At 34.1% G+C, this 24364-nt stretch overlaps 1 protein-coding gene across 1 annotated transcript in view; it reads left to right on the top strand.

Moving 5' to 3' along the window:
* Nucleotides 1-6657: 6657 nt before the first annotated feature.
* Nucleotides 6658-24364, top strand: part of LOC123538575 (von Willebrand factor D and EGF domain-containing protein-like) — a 50713-nt gene continuing 33006 nt past the window's right edge. Inside the window, exons 1-5 of the mRNA XM_053529371.1 lie at nt 6658-8408; nt 8683-8904; nt 10646-10810; nt 17579-17605; nt 23481-23646. Of these exons, the coding sequence (XP_053385346.1) occupies nt 7034-8408; nt 8683-8904; nt 10646-10810; nt 17579-17605; nt 23481-23646 (1955 nt within the window). The 5' untranslated portion in view covers nt 6658-7033. The remainder of the gene's footprint in view (nt 8409-8682; nt 8905-10645; nt 10811-17578; nt 17606-23480; nt 23647-24364) is intronic.

The following is a 24364-nucleotide window of genomic DNA, read 5'->3' as shown; positions in this document are numbered from 1 at the left end:
TTTATAAAAGATAACATGAACTATAGGTATGCAATGTGCTACGCACATGTAGACCTTCACATGAAAACAGCTGACGGAAGGTATGACTTACCGATTACTTTTTCACCTTTTCCGACGGACATATGGGACTCATTTATCTCAAGTCTTTTTCAGGCTGAATTGAACTTTATATATGAAAAAAAAAAACTTACAAAAGAAATGAATTAAAACTTTTCGTGTTTCTGAATTCGAACTTTTACAGGTGACATTTTACAACTGTATAATTCTCTATGTTATAAAACATGCCTGTGTGTTGCTCAAATATGCGTACTTATTACATACTTGTTTCTATTCCCCGTTAAGTTACACTGGTACCAGAAACGTCAATATTTTTCCATATACTGACGCCTGAATTTCATATCGGGTGCGTGACGTAATTCAGTGTATGCTGTTGCACTATTTACTTCTGTTTAGTTCAGTATTGTCAATCCTATTCAGGTTATTGAACAAATTTATGGTACTTACAATATATTTATACGTGTAGATGACTATGTAATAAAAAGGTTATTATCTTTGCATCGGGATAACGTATGCCTGTAAAAGCTGAAATCAGTGAGATGCCCACGGTATATTTCTGCTAGTGAAATGTTTATAGATATTTTCACCTATGTAGTACACATTAAACATATAATTTCCAGTAAATATCTACATTATTTGCGGTTGGACACGTATGCCTCTTTCAAATATAACCCCGCCCGCTTAGCTCAGTAGGTAGAGCGTCGCCATCACGGATTGCGGGTTGTGAGTTCGATTCTCGGGCGGGGCGTATATTCTCCGTGACTATTTGATAAACGACATTGTGTCTGAAATCATTAGACTTCCACCTGATTTATTTGTGGAAGTTGGCAATTACTTGCGGAGAACAGGATTTTACTGGTACAGAAACCAAGAACACGGGTTATGTTAACTCAAATACTGTTGAAAAACGGCTTTAAAAATATTACTGTTTTTATGCCAGATGTGTTTAAATCATTCGAGCAACATATCTGACAGTTGATTAACCTAGTTACATATGAAAAACATTACCGTGTTCAGGCCATGTTTGTTCAACCAAACTTATGAAAAACCCTTTAAACGGTTTTGAATGTCTGTTGATTTAATAGTTACAGGTGAAAAATATTACTGTCTTCATGCAAAATGTGTTTAAAACATTCAAGCAACAAATCTGACAGTTGATTATAATAGTAACATATGGAAAACATTACCGTGTTCAGGACATTTTGTTCAACCCAATTTAAGAAAAAAAAAACGGTTCAAGCGGTTTTAAATGTCCGATGATTTTTATAGTTACAGATGAAAAATATAACCGTGTTTAAGTTCAAGAACACACATCTATGGCTGTTGAATTTTAGGTACTGATATTAACAGTACGGTGTGATAATGACAGAACCTTTTGTAATGTGTAATGTGTCAGTCCCAAATCTATGAAAGACATTCAAACAGTTTTGAATGTGTGTTGGTAAGTAGTTACTTATGAAAATACATTACCGTGCTCGGGTTCAAAACAGACATTCTAAATGCGTCTGTTTAATTTCGGTACAGATGAAAACTGTGCGTTGTGATAGCCACAGGGCCTACTGTACTTGTGCAGTTTCAGTTCGGGCTGGTGGTGATATTTTCCTGATTAATTTATGCAACGGTATGAAGTTCATTGGAATGATGTCACGTAAAGATTACGCTCTATTCAAAAGTACAACGATTTGGAATATCAGGTGCTTTTGTTCTCTCAAACACAAATGTAAAACAGACATCATTCTTTCAAGTCGTCTATCTTCCAATCTACAATTATTATACTAGTTTTACCATGGGTATTAGACCTTTCTAACTTAAACGGACTTCGTAAACGGAATGCATACTTCAGAAATAATTGGGGTTTTCCTCAACACATTCATGTGCCAATAGTTGAGCTTTGAAATTTATTTCATGACCTGATTCCGCAATACACTGTTCTTTTTTTTCGTGTAAACTAGTGTAAGGCAGCAATGTAGTGTTCTTTTCTTCTTGTTAATTACCGTATGAAATTAATTTCATTGCATGAAGGTTAAACATACTCCTCGTCTTTAGTCGCACTGAGTTCCCAGATTATGGTTTGGAATTTATCTTTTTTCGTTATGTTTAGTTGAAAGTGCGGGTTCAGTTTGACTTTTTGTTAAAGTGATGTGGCGGAAATAACGCTGAACCTGGTAAGAAATGGATTGCAAAGCCACACCATTCACTACCCGGTGCTAGGAGATTGTCAAGAAAGCTTTAAACGTTTTACAGACATTCTAACTAAAAACAAATAGGATAGTGTCAATGTCAGTCACCTGAAGCACTTTGTTTAAATATTAGAAAAACCTGTCGACACTGTGTGTCAGGTTCTTAGAGCCATGGGCTAATACTTGTACATTGAGAAGTTATCTCCAGTCTTACCTAAAATGCCAATATTTTCACCATTTCACAGTGGCAAAAAGGTAACGTATGTTCCTCGTGCATTGCGTTTGATTAGTAAACCGTCGCAGCACCCGTGCATACCCGATGTCTAAACAATTTTTTATTTAGGACATATGCTATAGGAAAGGTAGACTGTAGGTGTCAATTGTTAGTGTTAAAGTTCTGACAAATTAGCGTGCGTCCATTTGCATTTATATCTCTTTTAGTGTCCCATTTACTAACTTTTGAAATGTTGCGACACAACAGGAACGAAAATTCTTAGGATTAGGGATAACAACGTTTGAAGGTAGTTCTGCACGTTTGGAGCGGAATTTTTTCTACAATGTAGAATTTGATTAAACTCTGATTTTTCAAAACTTCATTAGATACCTAGAAAATTTAGCAAGTAAAAAAATAGGGTCGTGTGCTTGATTTTTTGCTAGACTGATTTGAAAAATTTAGACCTCATGCAATATTTCATAATGGGAGTCTATGGGAAAATCATGCTTTTCATGACATTTTCAAAAAAAGAATTTTTTCTACAATGTAGATTTTGATGAAACTTCTCACGGTTGTTAATAAACATATGGCCTATAATTTGGTGAAATAAAATATATAGGTCCTTGTGCTTATTTTTGAGATATGTGATCATGATGAAAGTGAACCGGGCATTTCACGCTAATTTTAAGACATTATTTTGATTTTTTAACGTGCCATATGTTTTAATATCATATTCTGACCTTAGAAATAAAGCAACAGTGCCATTGTAATAAATTTACTCACAGGTTTCGATTAATTCATAAACTGATTTTCATTTCCGTACGCCGAATCCAGGCTTTATTCTAAGTTTTCCGGAAAAATGACGTTACGCCATCACTTCCGTTTTTTCAAACGTGCAGTGCTACCTTAAGCTTAACCATTTTTCGGCTTACGTAGATTAATCAAACATGTAAAAATTTGATTACATAATGACATTGTATAATGTACAGGTACATACATTTTCTATTCTAGTTTCTAAAATCTAATCGACATGTTTCCGCTATTATCGCATAGTACAGCAAATTTTCTTTTGATCTTTGCTGCATGGTAAACATTATTAGAAAAAATTATTTCCCCTTATATGCATTTACGCCATTTTCTTCGAATGATTACCAAATTGAGTTGCTACAAAAATCGGATTTACTTCATTGAAAATTGGATGAAAAAAAAAACATACTAATTTATTTGATGACATCAATCTACATTATTTTGGAAAGGGTAAATACGTATTGATGCGTGTCACTTTTCTGTTTTTCCTGTCCAAATGATCAGCATTTGTATACGAAAGTGGGTGGGGTAAGGAATTCACATTACTAATTGTGTTAAGACCAATTTAGATCTTCAAATATTCCAATCCTCGAGTAGAATAATGTTAATACACGTTAATCTCCATTTCAGATCTTAATTGAGACTTTGTTTCAACAAATTTAATATGTTAAGAAAGTTTTAAGTTAAAACAAGAGCTGTCCTTCAGACAGCACGCTCGACTTATCTCAGTGCTTGACTCTGATTTAGAGCTTTGCCATAAAAGGGGCATAATATTCAATAGCTTTGAAAGTTACAGAGATATTGGACGAATCTGAGTTAAAAAGGGGCTTAACTCTGTCAAAATTCAAATTAAGTTTCAAGTCTAAAGATTTATAAGTAACTGAGATATTTGACCTTATCAAAAACTTCGAAAAGTCGAGCTAAAAATGCTACATTTTCATAGCAGTAAATATTCAAGTACATATCTATGTCATGATTATGGTTTAAGGTTATGCATTGTTGTATATTACATGTGTTTAACAGCATTTTCAAACGCATACATTATTTGATTACACTGAATTGTATACCAGTGCTATTACCTTTTTTCACGAGTTTGCATTTTTGTGCGCCTGCAGGTCAAAACGTATACAAATGATAATGTACTTATGTTTACTCAATCCCTGGTGAATTATTTTTAATGTAACAGGGCTGAACATTCTATTTTAAAAATTTTATTTGTTAATCGAGAGTCAAAACAATAAGTTGAGGCTGACTTAACCGCCACATGTCGCGTATTTGGAACAACGTGGAAAAATCTTGACAACCGCCATCTGCAGTTACATTTTTAAATGTATAATTTTAAGTTTTGACCATTCATTTAAACTGAAGAATTATATTTTCTGCTTTCCGGTATAATACGACATGGATCAATACTTGCACGCAATTGTGTTGAAGAGAACAATGAGCGCGCATTGATCGGCAACCAAAACGGTTAAGGAAGTTTAAATCAGACATTGAAATGTTTTGTTAAATAAAGACGGAGTAAATAAAATGTTATAGAATTGAAGTAAAATGAAGAATATACTATTTTTATTAAATATAGTATATTTGGGAAAAGTTGAGCAAATCCATTATTCCCTTTGTTATTTTATTTTAAAACGCTGCTGATATACATGAGTTTATCTGAAGTCAATAGTAACGATAGGAGTCATATTTAACAAGAATATATAACTTTATTAAACAAAACCGCTGCAAATATATACTTCTTCTTTTCAGTCTCCTGTATATGCGATTCAACGTCATCTGATAAAGACCTTTTTCATTCACATCAGATATGAAACATGCTTTTAAAGTCACTGTATCTCTAGGCAGAACTGTCTGTAAAACTGTAAAACTATACATCAAAGTTCAATACTCATTATAAGAAGAAGTAACTATTTAATTTGTAACATTTGTCACTTCAAACGTGTTGCATATTATAACAAATGATTTCCTGTTGCCATTTCTGTTTTCATATCTAACACTCGTGAGGAAAAAATTCTTGGTAAAATATAGTCCTGTAACACGTATAAATCAAATAATATAAACATTTTACGAAGTTTGAATAGTCAGATTAATAATTAGAAGTAGACTCATGAACATAATGAAGTAAACATGAACAATAGACCTTTCTAACTTAAACTGAAACATAAACGTAAACAGAAATTTACTTCGTAATTGCTTTGAAAATCGGGGACTTTCTCAATTTTACTTGACTACGAATTATAAAGTAACAATCACCACAAGGACTTTTATGCATAAACTGCTGCATTTTTTTGGTGTCTCGCCAAACAATAACAATATTTGAGATCTATTGGAGTTTAATGCATATAATGGCTAGTCGACTTATATTTCATAAGTTTTCCTAAAGCATTTTCAACGGAGATCCTATATCATTGAGTTATTATATTTATCTTGCAACATCGACTCTCTGGAGTCACGTTTTTCTGACATAAGAAAATTAAAAGGTAAGGCCACACCAAATTGAAAAGTTTTTCATCGGATTTTTTTGTTCTGAAAAAAAAAATGAGGCGGCGGGTAAAAAAATAATTTGAATATTTTTTTGTTTTGAGAAAATCAGGAGCGAGCGAAGAGCAAGCCGATGTCTCAAAATTATACCTGCCTTTTAAACAAATAGAAACTATGGTTTTAAGTGAGGCATTGTGCCGCATTTAAGGTTTTCTGGCTGAAATTGTCTGGTGGATGCCGGGATATGAACACATACACAGAATATGTCATATCATATGGTATCTTACAAGTGATGCCATAATGTCTTTTTTTTAAGATTTGTTAACTCATGATTAGACTACTGTAATGCCTAATTGTTTGGTATTCCAGTGCTAGGGAGCGTGAGAGGTGTTGCACATTTCATAATCTACCTCTCATGAGCAAACTCAGACAATGCGAGTCTGCTATTATTCTTTTTGGTTGCATTCTTTGCTTCCAAAGGATCTATTTACAGATTTTATTTTCAAAAAGTACGCTTTAACAATTGCAACATGTGTAAAACATATAGAACTCGCGTCAGATTGCACGTACAATCTCTATTTCGCTATAATAGCACCAATGTTGTTCTACAAAAAAAGACAACATTATTTTCCTTCCTTAAATTTATATGGTGAATGCAAATATTCAATGGAAAGTGATAATTGTAATATTTAATTTAAAAGATAACCTATTCAACAAATACTAGTGCACTTCCTACAATTCGTCAATAACTTCATTTTAAAATTCTTTATCTGTCAACATTGTATGGTAGTGATGAGATGGTATTCACCGTAACAAAATTAAACCGACACTAAAACAGTTAATATGCCTTTGAAAGTTAGAAATCTAAATGGAAAATTAAAATTTCAGTAAAATACATGCGATAGAACTGCATTTATTACAACTAAATTCCTTGAGTTTTATTGTGTGTAAAGCAAGAAAAACAAAATGTCTTATTATGCTTTTTAGCATCTAAATAAAGGCCAGTCAAAATCCTTGTCTACAAATCCACAGATGCTTTTATTTACATAGCTATTTTTATTTAATTGAATTGAAAAATAAAATTTGAAAACTTAAAGTACAAGTCTTTATAAAATGTTAAACCTGTTGAAAGATGTATCTTCCTTGTTCATTGGTGAATGAACTACACGATCAATACGCTGGCAAACAGAGACCAAGTGAATAAAGAAATTCGGATTTACACATGTTAATGATATATTATTTTTAAGACATTTAAATCTATGAAGTAGAGTGGTTGAATATTGCGTTTATGGAGAATAAGTACGAAAACACTTCGTCTCCTCGCAGAGACAAATACAAAGAGGAATTCAATAAATCAGTAAACGTATTGGGAAAAGACAACTATAGACACTATAATGAGTCAGAAATGAACATCGAGGAATCGGATGGAAAACGACTATATAACATGAGTACAGATGTGTCATATGAGAAATTAACGTCTATAGTGGATGTTAGCAATGTGTATGATACCATACATAGCGATGATGTAGACAATAAGGAACAAGAAGCAAACAAGGAGAAACACTATGCACATGATGCATATAAAACGGATTTGAAATCTGACAATCTGAAATGTTCAACAGGAATAGAAAGGAGAATGGTAACATTGGCTGGAAATCTAGCGAGCAACAGTAATACATGTACAGATATCACGTATGAAACCTTAGCGTCAACGAATGATACTTCAAATGAATATGACAAAATTCAAAGTGGAATTGAAGATCACGCTCTCGATAGACACAGTTCAGAAGAAAATACGAAAGTTTATACGAATATGATCTTAAATGCAACTGACTTAAATCTAACAGAAAGCAATCCTGATACCGCTAAATCATTAGAAGTGTGGACAAAGACAGAATCTCCGAAAGCTTTAACCAGCGAATATGAAAGTCTAACATTGCAAAATCTGAGTCATCAAGACGAATATAAAACAATAAACGGAGTTGACAGGGAAAAGATTAGAACTGCATTTACGTCTCGGAAAACCAGACTGATCTGCATTTTTCTTGTAATTGCAATTCTTGTAATTACAACTGTAATAGTCACATTGGTTTTCACTGTCTTTAAACATGTTAAAGATGAGAATGTTGAAAAATGTGTATCGTTTATTGCTCCAGAAAATGGGTTTATAGACGATAAAAACGAAAAGGGTTCCTTAGCCGTGGGTACAAAAATAACTATCTCCTGCAGGGAGGGATATTTTGTTGACGGAAATGATACAGTTGTATGTTATCTTAACAGAACTTGGTCAGAATCTCCAGCATGTAAAATAAGGGACTGTGGAATTCCATCAGACATAAAAAATGGTTATATAGATGATTTAGAGAATACAACAGTTAACAGTACATTCACTGTCAAATGTGACGAAGGGTACATTGCAGAGGGCGTTGAAACAGTCTCGTGTGACATGAATGGGACATGGAGTGAACTACCAAACTGTAGACCTGTGTCTTGTGGGATTCCTCAAGTGTTAGATAATGAAACTGTTATCGTGACCAACGTGACTACATTTGGAGCAACTGCCAACTTTCGATGTATTGAAGGATTCTCGCTAACCAGCGCCTCGTTTGCAACCTGTTTAAGTAATGGCAGTTGGACACAGATTCCTTCATGTTTCAAAATAGGTACTGTATATTTTGTGTTCTTAGACATGTACCCCGTTACATTGTTACAGCAATCTGTTCAGAATAGCTGATTCTCTTTACAAAATGCATTGAATTATAGAATGGTAGGAATTAATATTATCTTAACATAAGCCCATCTAAAATCAAGACTATCGTGTGGCTTGAACCAGATATTCATTAACGAAAGAAGCAGTGGTAGAATTTTTTAATTCAGACAAAATCCATCTCCGTGATAAAAATAATGGAAATTTATTTTTTCTAAATCTGCTTATAGGAGCAGCATGCGAAGAGGCAGAGGTACTGCATGACCTTGTACGAAGATCTAGAATATACCAAGCTGATGGTGTACAGGGTAGTGACCCGTTTGTCGATGACGAATACCTGTCCCCAAATTGGTACAGCGTAATTTTTAACGGGAAACAATATGTAATGCCAGATGTAAATACTATGCCACAGTACAACTTTTGTGGAACTGAGAACCCGATTTATCTTAAGGGTGAGTGAAATGATTGATGTTTTAATTGTAATAGTTGTACAGTTAAAGAATTACTGCACATATCAAAGCTCAGAGTGGCGAACAGTATGTGACCACAATTCTCAGACGGACAGACGGTCGGATATAAATATGAAGACATTTGAATGACTCTTTGGGTCTAAATAAGTATACTATAACCTTACTTTGATTCAAATGTTGTCTGGTCCTTTGGGATCCTATAGTCCATTCAGTATCTGTGTGATAGAATTCCACTCGATTCGGTGCTAGGGGCGCGAGAAGTGATGCATTTTCCATTATCTCTCAGGTTCAGATTCATTCAAACTCTGTCTCTTGGTATTTCACTTTGTTACATTTTATGCTTCCGAAGGATCTTCATATAGATAGTATCACAAATAACCACAAAATTGATGCTGCCATATGTATTTTATTATTGAATTTTATTCCGATTATATAATTATATGTTTTAAGCCAGACAGTATTTATGTTAATGTGATTCACAATATGTGGCCGTATTAAAATCAACGACAGAACGCTGCTACATAGGAATGAGACCTCAATAAGTTGTTGTTCATGTTAAGTACCTCACTGAGCTATACAAAATTGAGCTTCAGTAGACTCTAGTCATTGTAATATGAATGTAGTTGAGAACGAATTTCACTTTTTACTAGTTTGTCTGTTTTACAGAGATATCAGATATCACTGTTTACCACATTATAATTATTTTTGACCTGGCTTACATAGGTTTAAACACATTATGAAATCGAACCAAAAAAAGTATTATTAATAAATTTGCAGTATATATATATATTTAGCAAACTGCAAAAGAGAAAATGTTTCATAATTGTATAAAGTTCTTCATTTTATGACTATCTTCATAGTATTTTGTCATAATTTATACTAGTATGTAACATACCCTTTTATTCAATGTTTTCATACTTTTCTCATATATTAACTTTTGAAACCTTGTTTCGTACCGTCATATTACAATGTTATATTCCATGTTCGGCAATGAACATACCGTATGTTTTATCTTGAATCTTGAGTCAAATCCTTGTAACGTGCAATAAAACGTAATTTGGCTTGCCCACAATAATGGATAAATCCCGTCGAATTTACAAGTTCATCAACATATGAAGAAATGGTTGTAAAACATTGTCAAAGCACGTCTTAACGTCTCTAACGTTTGAAACAACTTACCAATAATTGAAGTTTATAAAATAACAATGGAAACATACTTTAATTTCTCTATATTCATCATGCAAATCACGTGTTTTCGCATATATTTCGTAATCAGCAACTAACATTATCAATACAGACTGGATAGTAAAATTCAAACCAAAGTCGAAAGGCGTAACATTTACCGTGAAGCAAAGTCCAAGATTGTGACGTCAATAAATGAGAATAACTGAAAATGAATTACAAGTTAAAGTGTTAAGATTTTCTTCGCTGCATACTAAATTATTTACGCACACTGTATCACACTAACATAAGTACATAAGAGCATAAGTGCCAAGTGTACCTGGCAGTAATGCTCTTCCGTACATAAGTGATTAAAATTACCTATTTACCTTGTGATGTTTTGGATGTAAAATTTTCTTATAACCATTTTAAAAAATGATGCAAATAAATTGTGATGAAACTATTGAAGCGTATACACGATAGTTTTATGAAAATATTCAATAATCCTGTTAAGTCTTATTTCTGCACTTGTTTGATCTATAAAATTGACCTTATGTTTTAGATCCCATTCCAGACGTAGGAACTTTGGCTGTTACTATGACAGTTTGTGAAAAGACTTCTTCGAGCGACTGCCGGAATATGCACACTATTGCTGTTAGAAAATGTAGAAATGATAACATCCAGTATTACCTATCTAGAACAAGTAGAAAGTCTGCATATTGTTTCGGTAATCCTCTGTTATTTACGTTATATAGTACCTCTTAATATGTTTTTTTTGTCATTTGAGTATCATTGATTAGTATATCAGCACCTACAATGATATGAAAGACAAGGTACTCGTCGTTTAAATTATTGTTGTAACAGTTATGTCTTTTTTTATTCGATACGATTACGTATTGTTGTACTGTACGTCATGATAATGCCTGGGTTTCCGATCTTACCGTATGCCTGCAGTTAGAAAACTTGTATATTTACAGTTACCGGCTTTTGACTGAGCTGTTTTGTTCTCTTTATTGTTTCATCGGCCCTTCGTTCTCTTCATGTGCGCATACCGTTCCAATACTTCTTACTTCTTACGAGTATGTATTGCTATATATATTTCTCAGTAGGAGCTGGCTTAGGGCCAATCGAGCGGTTGAAGTAACAACTTCAATATATTTATCCCTTATTACTTTTTTTTGCAACGATACGAACTAGATTTAATACACTTGCCGGAGTATTTCACAACTACATTTTCAGCATGTATGAGCTGGATGTCCATTCTATATAAGTGTTCCTATGTTGGCCTCCTCCGTGAACTTGGACGAATTTCATTCATTTAAATGTAAGAACACAGAATATAAGCAAACAACCGCACACGGAAATATATTCTTACCGGAAGGAAGGCTATTCACATTCACCTAGCTTTTTCACGAGTTTTTTCTGGTTCAACCTACTGACGACTTTTAAAATAACAATTAAGCATCTCTCCTTTTGTGACTTTGTGACTGCAGAATCACTCGACAGCATACTATCTAGAAATTACGTATAAGCAACCTACTCTTTAAGGTTGAAAAGTCAGCAAACGCACGTTATTTACTTGACTTAACACCCCTTTTCAACAAAATAGCAATGCTGCTAGACAAACGCTATCATTTTGATGTAGGCATTACTTTTGCTTCCTTTATAAATAAAAAGTCGATTATCTCCATACAAGTCACCACTTATATACAAAACGTGCCGCAATGTTATCAAGTTCAGGCACATTGAGTTCAGGTGAAATGAGATTATGCTTGGCCGGGATGCAACCACAATGGTCTCTAGATCATATAACATGCACCCTTCTAATGTGTTGTGTGAATTGTAGCGAGCGACATTCAGCCAAGTCTCGTGACTGCATCAAATAGGAGATTCTACATGTTATATTTACGTAGAACATATGGTTCCCAGAAGCCAGACAAAATGACAATGCACATTTACACATCCAAAATTTACATCAACTTGTACATCAGTAAAGAAATCTTAATCCAGGAAAATACAGTGTATCGATATGATTCTTTAAATTGATACAGAAAGTGTGTGTCCTCCCATTTACGAAGCCAGTAATCAACCAACATTACGTCAGAAACTCAAATCAATACTCCACCAGCGTTCAACCAAGAGACTTAAACACATTTATATGCAACTTTGATTCTATATCCTATATGTCAAAATGTTATTGATATAAGAAATAATTACGTTGTCACTAGAATCTGTATCGGTTATGTTGAATTCAATTTTTTGTTTGTTCGTTCGTTCGTCTTTCGTTTGTTTGTTAAAAAGCATATCTAATACTAATAACATACCGAAATCACAAACCAGTAATAAGTCCGCAAGCAATTTATCACGAATAGCCTAGATGAACAAACATTTGAACTAAATACCCGTAGTATGAGGAAGGGATCAGATTTAACGATCACATTAACTGCTAAAATCGGCTTGAACATTGAACAATGGTTTAATCACTTGTCATTTGATGTAGATACGAGGCGGGGAGGGGGGGGGGGGGGGGGGGGATATTCGTCTTAACCTACAATTCCACCTAAGGCTCTGGCGGAGAAAAAAAATCACTTAGAATATCTATTCTTAGATGACAGAATAACAAACCAAGCAAATCAGCTAGCCCACAATTTGCTCTCTTACATGAAGGAAATACTTAATGTACGTTTACAAAAGTATAAACAGTTAGATTAAGGACGCTCGCTAAAGTTCCGTAATTTTTTTCTGAATAATAGATTTTGATGAAATGTTTTGTATTAAAAGATCATGATATGGTGTATTGAAAAATGAAATAAAAATACAAACATTTTTCAAAATTTCTGTAACCCTAAAATATCTTTCAGTAAAGTACAATAATCAGCATAAATGATTATCTAAGCATTTTTATAACGGAAAACAATATAACTATTTGAAACATGCTTAGGAAAATCAGAAGAACATGATTTTGTAAAGAAAGGAATACTTGTTCAGCAGACCCAAGGGCTATTTTTGCATACTTTTGTCAGTTTTAAGTTGGTACTTTTGCTATTTTATCGAGTTTCACATAATAGAATTTAATCAAACTCTGCACATACCTTTGGTTATGTCTACCTAATCTTAAACAAAAAGAAAATTGAGAAGTCACCATATTAGATTTCGCTTAAATCAAATTACAACGAGGTGGGGTGTGGCGGGCATTTATACAACGCAGGTTGGTACGAAATACTCTTTCAGTGTTTGAGCAAATGACTTAGAAATATATATATAAAATTATCAAATGGCAGATTTCTTAATAAGCGGATTTTAAGGTGTTTCTGAAGCATTGATTGCATAGAACGATGAAAGTTTCCGCCCTTTTCTTTAACAAAACCTATACTTTACGAATGTACGGTACGGGATTAGAAACAGCTGTGATTCAATGCAGTTTGAGCGCTGGTATAAATAACAGACTCCAGTATATGTCGGATTGAAGCAATTTGAACTAAAAGTACTTTAAATGTATATATTTTGTAACCATGGTGACACTTACCCTGACCGTTAGTCAGTATATTATACGTTTTGTACATTAAATGCATGCGAACATACAATAATTTGCGAATTTTTGCCGTATGCGACATTAGATAATCACTTCCGGGCATGCGCAGAAGCCCGCACCAAGTCTGCAGTGAGCTCTCTCGATTAGAAACACAACCAAATTGGGACGGTGTTGGGGTAAATATCGACCCGTCCGGAAAAACTGTAGCGTGTGCCTTTAACGTGTTGTAGTTTCATATCAAAACTTCACACTACACAGAATTTGCAAAGATATATATGGTGGCCGGTTGCGACCATTTTAAACCCGCGAGAACTTTTATCGTTTGAACATAAAAAGTCGCAAGCAAGTTACATATCCGCGAGATTTTCTGTCTAGATCGTACAAAATGTCGCGGGGAACGTATAAACCGCGATATTTTATAACAGTTGTTGGAAACAGCAAAGAACAGTTTGACTCCGGTGGCCGGGAGCGTCCATGGTTTTGACTCTACATTTTATCCCTCGTTTGTCTATAAAAAGTCGAGGAACAGAAAAAAATCCGCGAGAACTAGCGAGTTTTATAGCCGCGACATTTTATGCAGACGGAGTGATTTGAATACACCTGTCATTTTTCCATTTAAACTTGATATGAAGTTGGCTGTAGCAGCAGCAACTGTAGCAAAAACGTAAAATAGGCAGTAGCAGTGACAGAAGTAGGAGCAGCAGAAGCAGAAGTAGATGCAGTAGCAGAAATAACAGAAGCAGTAGCAGTAGCAGTAGTATGAATAGCAGCAGTAGCAATAGTAGCGGAAGCAGCTGTAGGATTGGCAGTAGTAGCAGTAGTAACAGAAGCAGCAGTAGGATAAGCAGTAGTAGCAGTAGCAACAGCTGCAGCAGTAGAAGTAACAATAGTAGCATTAAAAACAGTAGTAGTAAATGCAGTACTAGAAGTAGCTGTATTATCAGTTGAAGCAGTAGCAATAGCTGAAAAGTAGTAGCAGGGAAGCAATAGCAGCAGTAGCAGGAGTAGTAACAGCAGTAGTAGCAGGAGTAGCAGCAGCAGTAGCCGTAGTAGTAATGTAATAGTAGCAGTACTGGCAGTATCAGAAGCAGCAGTAGCAGTAGTAGTGCCAGCAGTATCAGTAGCAGCAGTAGCAGTAACAGCAGCAGTAGCAGTAGCAGTACCATCAGTATCAGAAGCAACGGTAGCAGTAGAAGTTGCAGCAGTAGCAATAACATGAAATCCGCAGCAGCAATAGCGGCAATAGCAGTAGTAATAAAACGTGTGCTATTGCTTCTGCTACAACTGCTATTATCATTACTGCTACCGCTGCTGCTACTGCTGCTGATACTGCTGCTACTGCAACTGCTACTACTGCTACTGCTGCAACTTTACTGTTGCTTCTGCTACTGATACTATTGTCACTGCTGCTACAGCGACTGCTGTTATTGCCGAATTCAAGTTTTTGTTACTTCTACTGCTACTACTGCCAATTTCACGTTTTTGATACTGCTCTTGCTGCAATTGCCGATTACACTTTGTTTTTATTTTTGCTACTGTTTCTGCTGCTACTGTTACTGCAAGTTTTACATTTTGTACCTTTGATACTGCTATTGATAATGCTCACTGCTATGTTAACTTCCTAACATCTTTTAAAACCCGTTTTAATTCCGACTGAATCACGCTTTGCATTCGCATTTTCATAAAAAGTCGCGGGTAGGAAATCCGCGACTTTTAATGAGACGTTTCTTGGCATAAAAACTCGAGGTCTAAATATTTAAACTCGACTTTTTATAAGGTACGCATCAGAAAAATTATCGCGGATTAAAATGGCCGCAATCGGCTACCTATATTAATAATATGTTTGCGTGCTTATTCTACCATGTAGACAGAAAATGTCGCGGTTTCGTCTTTAATCCGCGACATTTTACAACAGGAGTTTTACAGAAAAACTCGAGAATTTCTCTTGGCCGCGATATTTTATACAATTTTGACATAAAATCTAGCGGATCTGGAAGTTGCCCGCGACATTTTATGAACTGACGGTAAAAATTCTCGTGACTTTAAAATGGACGCTACCGGCGTCTCGATTCATTTTACTACCACACACCATTTTTAAAATAATAACACTACACAAAATGTTACCTTTTTAGACAACGGATAAATACAAAGGTGTAGATTTGTATCAGAAAAAGATTAAAAATTATATAAATATCAAAATGATCATTTTACTAGGGTACGATATCGACACTGTTTTTGTGGCCTTTATACCCTCATAACTTTAATTATTCGTTTTAAACTTCAACCTTTATGCATAGCATATCAGGCTACACATATGCACTGAACATAAAATGGATCTTCGCAAACTATATTTTTTTTCTTCTGTTTTCTTTTTTTCGGGGTGGGGGATTTTCAAGGTCTACAAATGCTTTTAGCATCATACTAGCAGCTAACTACAAATTCTTACCGTCGTTTATATGACTGAAAAATTGTTGAAAAAGACGTTAAACCCGAACACACACACACACACACAAATTCTTATTTCTTTTAATGATCATAATAAAAAAAAATAAATATCGAGTATTATGTACTCAATAGTCATTCTATATGAAATACAAGACCATCACATAGGCACATTCGATTAACAAGAAAATCGATCAAGTTTATGGCATTTACCAATGTAACGTTAAATACTTTTAAATGTTGGATACTATCAAACGTTTTTGTCTTGGCCGCTCGAAACTTGACAGGGTACCCCATGTCAAAGTTGTATTCGACCGAACGAAAGAAGAACAGACGTGCAATATGCAATAACTGAATTTTGCCACGTATCCATTATCGCAACCCCAGTTGCAGACAAGCTCGCAAACGGTATTTATACAGATACAGCGCAAATGAAAACGCAATGGTCATCAGTCAAATTTACTGCAAATGACTTAAATTGAAGATTCCATTTAGAAATTTGTATCCGTGAATAGAAACTACAAACAAGTCATTGTACGACAAGGCTAGACACAGCAACGCAATACAGGAATTGCCAAGTACTGAGGGCAAAAACAAATAACGCAATAAGAAACGTCCGATATTCCATTGGACAAATTGTATGTTACATCCTGGTCATAGGTCGGCCTTCCCTCACGGGAGCTCTGTAGCGAGAATTGAAACCATAATATATAAATCTGGTATAATAATAATAATAATAATAATCAGGATTTAAATGGATTCATTGTTGTTATATTTCCTGGTCCTTTGGGATCATGGAATCAATTCAACATACGTGAAAAAGGTGCAAAGGGGCCTTGAGAGGTATTGTACATTTCATTACCTGTCATAAACAGACTCAATCAAACCGAGTCTGCTTTTATTCTTCTTTGTTGCATTATTTGCTTTTTATTTAAGATTTCCATTCCTATACAATAATGCACCCTTTTTCAGCATCTGTAACATTTCTACAGCTGTAACCTTTAGGCATATCTAAAGCTGCAACTTTGTCACTTCTACAGCTGAGTTTGAGTATCTCACTTGCATTATAAGAACTGTTTTACAGTAGTTTTACAGCTGTAAAATCAATGCTGTTATATAAAATCTACAGGTGTATATTTGGAATAATCATGACTGTAATTTACAACAGGAATACAGGACTTTCACAAGCATAAACTTTTGTACAGGCTGAAACGATAAAGTTGAATAGCGACATATAGATGATAAATCGAGCAGACAGATAACACTTTCCTTTTTAACTGTATAGGAATACAAATTCATTGACTCGGACCAAACGAAAATAGGTCAGCGTGAATATCGATGTCGTAATTGTCAAAGGAAATCTGTGGGAGAGAATTACATACCCTATTTTTCAGTCAGGTTTTCTTAATTAAAATATATATTATTAAATTCTATATTATATTATTGTCATTTTTGTTTAACGTGTTTTTCCTAATTGTCTAACTGATTCAATACACATATTTTTTTTGGTTTATTTTATAGATCCGCCAGATATAAAGAATATTACAGGTAAGAAATTAAAACATTACTTTATAGGTAATTTGTGAAGTTTTAAACAAATATTTATAGAGATTCTCGTAATTAAAATATTTTTGGACTGATTAAGATATCGCAGAAGAATAAATACACTTAAAGGTTAAAAGGAGAACAGGCACTATATTGCCTAAAACGTTGGGTACAAAATTGAATTGGTAATATTTGAACAATATATACATTGTTTGCTACCAGAATGCTTATATTCAATATTGAATTTAGAGTTTTGGAAACAGACTTATTATTTTGTTCCCAACATGTCACTGAATATTCTGAAATCACACGCTTTTAAGAGAATACGTACTTTTGCATGAGTTAGGTCATATGTGGGACTGATTGTAGCAGAAATCGCAGTCAAGGTCGACAAAATTTTAGTATATTTGGTCGACAGCAGAGCCAAAATTTAAAATCTCAGATGAGTTTAAAAATCAGTTTAAAATCAAGGTTTTTCATACCCATGTTTTCATTTACATCAGATATTTTCTTTAATAATGATTGAATTGCAAGTCATTGCATGCAGTGTAATTAAACAATAGTTTTGGAGCAATTCTAACTTAATTTTTTTTATTGTATTTAGAGTCATTCAGCTTTAATGCCACTTTTAGGCAAGAATGACCTTGCTACTTTGTAAACGCTTACTTATATAAATATAACTCTTCAAGAATAATATAGGTTTTGTCATCTTTGAGTCAGTAAGTGGTATTTTATAATAATTATGATATTATATGATTTGTTGTGAAATATATACAATATGAACCTGTAACTAGACTGTTTTACAAAAACGTTTTAATTAGAACTAAAATATATACAGCTAACAGACTTTGCCGTTTATTTTGTAATCATTGGAAGAACATCCTGTTACATCAGATATTTTCTTTAATAATGATTGAATTGCAAATCATTGCATGCAGTGTAATAAAACAATAGTTTTGGAGCAATTGTAACTTGAAATTTATTGTATTTGGAGACTTTCAGCTTTAATGTCACTTTTACGCAAGAATGACCTTGCTACTTTGTATGCGCTTACTTATATGAATATAACTCGTCAAGAATAATATAGGTTTTGTCATCTTTGAGTCAGTAAGTGGAATTTGATAATATGATATCATATGATTTGTTGTGAAATATATACAATATGAACCTGTAACTAGACTGTTTTTCAAGAACTTTTTAATTACAACTAATATATATATATATAAAATATAGTAATTGTTTGGATTATCAAGGCATGGTGTATAACTATGTTAGCACCGTTTATTCGATTGCGTATTTTTTTGTATATGAAACTGCTCTTTTAACAATGGCGTTATACTCTGAGTTGGTTCCCAACTTGGCTTGTATCTCTTATTAGCCCATTTTACTAAATAATATCTCGTTCCATTGATAAATTTTGTTTTAAGCAAATTTTCAACTGTATACCATTTATCATTTGCAACATTGGACGATTGTTCATTATTTAAATCATTTGTTGGCCCCTGAGAATTTTGCGTGACTGATTGTCCTTCATCATTTCAAGTTTGTCTATTTGTATTTGTACATGTTTTTGATTGGTTATTTCGCTGTGTTATTAATGCTGGCTCATTTAGTCTTGTATTTATTTTGTAATCTGTTGGACCTTTGTAATGTTTTTACCTATTAGCATGTACGAAGCATTTAAGTGGCTTGTTTGTTTTGCGACTTCTTAATTGATAAGAATTGTATTTTCCTGCCTTCTTGATAAAATATGCCCCTGCATATTTCGGATATAAATTTCGTGAAACCCCTGTAGGTATTTTTTCTATTTTTAACATTATATGATAGCCAACTCGAAATGTTGGTTCCTTTGATTTTTCATCATACTTCTTTTTATATATTATTTGTGGCTGTTCCGTATTTTTACGCGCTATATCCCGAACAACTTTTAAATTTTCTGTCATTTTATCAATAAATAGTTCAGCATTGCCGGTTAGCAGTGTTTCTGTTTCTAATGCTCTATCAATGTCTAGCTCCATGTTTTTTTCCGGTCATAAGATAGAACGGACTGAATTTAGTTGAATTTAAACAAGGTGACATGCGTAATGACATTAAGCAACAAGGCAATACTTGATCCAATATCTCAGGCTTGTCCTTACAAATAGCCAGCATTGTTTGCAATGTTGTCGAATTTGCACGTTCTACCGTTGCGCTATATGAGGGTTTATATGCAGCTATTTTAGGACTCTGTATATTAATTTTTTTACATAGTGCATTTACTATTTTGGAGCCAAAATTCCTAGCATTATCACACACGATTTTACCAGGCGCTCCAAATCTGCTTATAATGTGTTCAAAGATTGCTTTTGCTATTAAAGTAGCATCTTGATTCGGTATTGCTTTAGCTTCCGGCCAGTGACTGAAACTATCTATCATCAGTAATATGCAATTGTTTCCTGCCGCTGATGTTTTTAGACCACTCAGAATATCTATATGCCATCTATAGAATATAAGATATTTGATATGGTTTTAGCGGTGTTTTTCTATTATTAGTATCTCTTTTAGACTCCTGACATACTTCATATGAGGTTAAATATTCATACACATCTTGATAACAAGGTTTCTAGTAATAGTTTGTTTAAATCGCTTCATATGTTTTTCGGAAACCCATATGACAACCTTGCACACTATCATGGTACGCTTTAATTACTTTAAACCCCTATTTACAATACCCCTGGCACTACCAACTGATGAATAAATTGACTGCCATCGATTTCAGATTTTGCTCTTGATTGAAACAGATGATATAACTTATTATTTAAAAGTTCGTACTGGTTTGCTTCTAGTATTATTTTTCTCGCTTCAGTGGTGTTTTTCGGCAGAATATTTTTGTCCAAATATAGATATAGATTCCTGGTTTCGTCACATGATTGCTGTAACTCTTGCATTTTTACGCTATTAAATTCAGAATCATCTGTGTTTTCGCTGCTTCGAATACTTGATATGAACATATGTGTTGTAAATGCATCAAATGTTATTTCTACTTTTTTTGTATTGATTGGTAAATTATCCCTGAGTTGTGTATCATAGCATAAGTTTATATTTTGTATACCATTCAATTCATTATATTTCTGACTAGCTAACTCTGATGACGGATTTCTAGAGATAGCATCGCAGACAATGTTTTGACTACCTGACTGATGTTCTATATCATATTGATATTGTGATAGTTCTAAATTCCACCTAATTAACCGATCATTAGTGTGATTTTTTTTGTTAAGCCAAGTTAGACTATTTCAGTCTGATATAATCCTAAATCGTTTATTAGCCAGGTAACATCTATATTATCTTACACCTAGGATAATGGCAAACAATTCTATATGCATTATCGGCCAATTCTTTTGGTCAGGTCGCAGCGTTCGTGACCCATAAGCGACTGGCCGTAATTTGTTATCATCAGCTACTTGTAATAGCACAAAACTCACACCACATTTACTACCATCAGTCATTAAAGTGTATTGTTTATCTGGATCAGGGAACAACAATATTGGACTTGACGTTAATGCTTGTTTTAATTTGTTAAATGCTTTCTCGCATTCATCTGTCCACTCGATTTTATTATTCAATTGTTTATTTTCTTTATTTAATAATTGGTACAGAGGGTATGCGATCTTTGAATAATCTTTTATGTATTTTCTATAAAAGTTGAATTGTCGTACATTTTTGACAGTTTTTGGAATTGGCAGCTCGTTTATCCCCTGTATTTTAGACTTGGCTGGAGTAATACCAACTTTTGAAAAATTATGCCCTAAAAATGTTACTTGTGTAGCAGCGAAATTACATTTTTCCGAAGCTAATTTTAGATTAGCCTCTGTGAGTCGGTCAAATACTATTTGCAGATGAATTAAGTGTTGATCAAAATCTTTTGAATAAATAAACAAATCGTCTAAATATGGAATAAGAATATCCCACGCTAATCCATGAAAAACTTTATTCATTAACGCTTAGAATGTACTTACTGACGTGCTTAATCCCATTGGAGTCACTCGATATTGAAAGTGGTTGTTGTGCGTACTAAAACCTGTTTTATGCTTAGTTAGTTGACTCGCATAGTGAAATTTGGTAATATGCGGATTTAAGATCAACTACAGTAAATATTTTACTTTTATTTGCCCCTATTGCATCAACGGCATCACTAAACAACGGCAATGGATATACTACATCTTTAAGTTTTGAGTAATTGCCTAAAATCTGTAACAAATCTAAATGTGTTATTTGGTTTTCTTAAACAAAGTATAGGCGAACAATATTCGCTAGTTGAATGCTCAATTATATTTGCTTCAAGTAGTTTTCTGAGTTTCTTGTTCAGTTATTTTCTTCATTTCTGGCGTAGTTCTATAAGGTCGTTTACGCACTGGTTTCTCATCTATTGTTTCTATTTTATGTTTTATAAGATGTGTCAATCCTAATTCACTTAGGTTCTTTGCAAAACAATACCTCCCGAAAGTCGTCTCTGGTAGCCCATTAGTAATATAGTCTGCATTAGGCCGTTCTGATAGCGCATAGGTATATGATAGCGGCAGTCGAAAGGATATAAAATAATTTCTGTATTTAATTCCGTATATTAACTACTCTTTGACGCAAAAAAATGCATTCATTTTTTACCACGTTGTAAATTACTCCGCCTCAACCTTCTTCACAGTTATACTGGATTTCTTTCAAATGACTCTTTAAATAAGACTTACCTTAAATACATTCTAACATCTGTGTTATATTTATCATTGATACAAATTTGGCATTCGTGTACAAACCAAGCAAACGCTAAGTCTAAATAAGTAACGGCTGAATGAGATGCTTGGCTCAAAACAAATGCCCAGTCTCTGTGCGTTTAACACTCCGTTAGTTTTCTGCCATTTCAAAATGAATTCAGAGAATATGCTTCCAATAATAATGCGTAAGATCAACAAATAACAGTAAACCAATCCGCCAAACGAATATGAAATTAATGTGTTTTACATATGACATCTAGTATTTCTTTACCATTCCAACGACAAGATGCACGGCTTAAAGTATCGCGAGGGCTGAACGCGGATCTACTAATGTCGCTGTATTATAAACAAAGTGCAATTTGCAATAGGTTTATGCTTAGTTCTTAAACTGCTAGAAGTAGGATTTTGTTTACTAACTGAATAGTGGACAACATAGACGTCGATGGTTGGGAATTTCATGTGGGCCTGTGGTCTAGTGGTAACACGCTTGACTGTCAATCCAGGGTTCGAATCACGGTCCATGCACTGGAAATGTCTGAGATGGTCTTGAGTGTCTCCCACCGAACTAAGAGGCCTGTGCTCGTTTTTCCCAGGAAAGACGGCCTCGCGTGTATCGGTGCTAAAGACCGGGCACATTAAAGAACCAGACTATCTATTTGCAAAGAGCTAGGCTAAGTTATCTGGACAGGCCTGTATCTAAAGTGGTTTCTCTTTATCCTTTCTAGGGGCTTTATCTCACTCTGTCCCTCTGGTCAGATCGCTCTGTGTCTGTACTAGTAGAGGATGCATTTCGCGCTCTGGCTGCGTTTGCTATATGATAAGCGCCTTTGAACGTGTTATTCATGAAAAGGGCGCTATATAAATCTGGTATAATGATAATGATAACAAAATATATTATCAATGATTCTCGCGATATCTGTTTATGGAGAGTATAACATTGCTGACTCAATATCGTTTACCTTTTTGAAATACTGAAGCTCGAAATAAACAAAAAAATTACAATGCAGTGATTTCCAGGTTTTTCTTTTAAACACAATTATGCTTGACCGGTTATAATAATATCGGGGACACATTAAAGTATTTTAGAAGCATGTATCTCTATTTCATTTTAAACACTGTTTGCTTTGTAGCGTTTGAGGCAGCACCTACTGACGCCACCATAGGAACTCTAACTGTATATCCAGAACTAAAGTTTAGAGTAGACAACGGTTACGAAATTCCTTATCTACAATTTGAATGCAGAGAAAACCCTCAAGTTGACAGATCAGCTGACCAGAACTTGTATTCAACATATTGGTAAGATATCTCGCTGACGGTCACTTTTTACAATAGTTATAATAAACAATCATATATGGCAATTTCTTAAAATGTGTGTGTAGCGTTTAAATTGATTTTTATATCGGAATGAAAGTCATTTGTTTCCTGTCTGTCCTCGAGAGTTGCAAAACTGAATCACGAAAGTACCAAACTCTGTTTTATACATTTGCGTTTCCAATAGTATTATGCAATTTTAGCTTCATTGTAGGGATAATACACGATAATACACATTTTGTTTTTGTGTATTTACATCTGCGGAAGCCCGCGGGATTGTTTGTGACCGAGAGCGAATGTCGAGGTCACAAACATGTCCCAAGGCTGCTGCAGACGTTAATACACAAGACAAACGTGTATTGTCGCTATTCTTGCATAAAAAACATTACACGACGACTAAATGCATTGTTTTCATAATTATGTGATGACTTTACGATTCCGGTACATTTTAATTACCATTCTGTTGTTCATGGAAACGGTAAAATGCTTTGAATATCCATAGCCAGGGCCGTGAAATCAGCAACACCTCAAAAAGCATGTAATGAAGGTTTTTAACCAATTTTTTAATCTGTCATTATTACAAACATAAAATTACCCATATTTTTACATATCACTTAAAAAGTTCGGTAAATAGGAACACAATTTCAAAAGCAGTAACTTTACTTTTGAATTATTTTGAGTACGATCACATTTAGGAGTACGA

Source organism: Mercenaria mercenaria, chromosome 18 (genome assembly GCF_021730395.1).
Source record: "Mercenaria mercenaria strain notata chromosome 18, MADL_Memer_1, whole genome shotgun sequence".
NCBI lineage: Eukaryota > Metazoa > Mollusca > Bivalvia > Venerida > Veneridae > Mercenaria > Mercenaria mercenaria.
The sequence above is the reverse complement of the archived record's forward strand: the minus strand, read 5'-3'. Positions and strand labels throughout refer to the sequence as shown.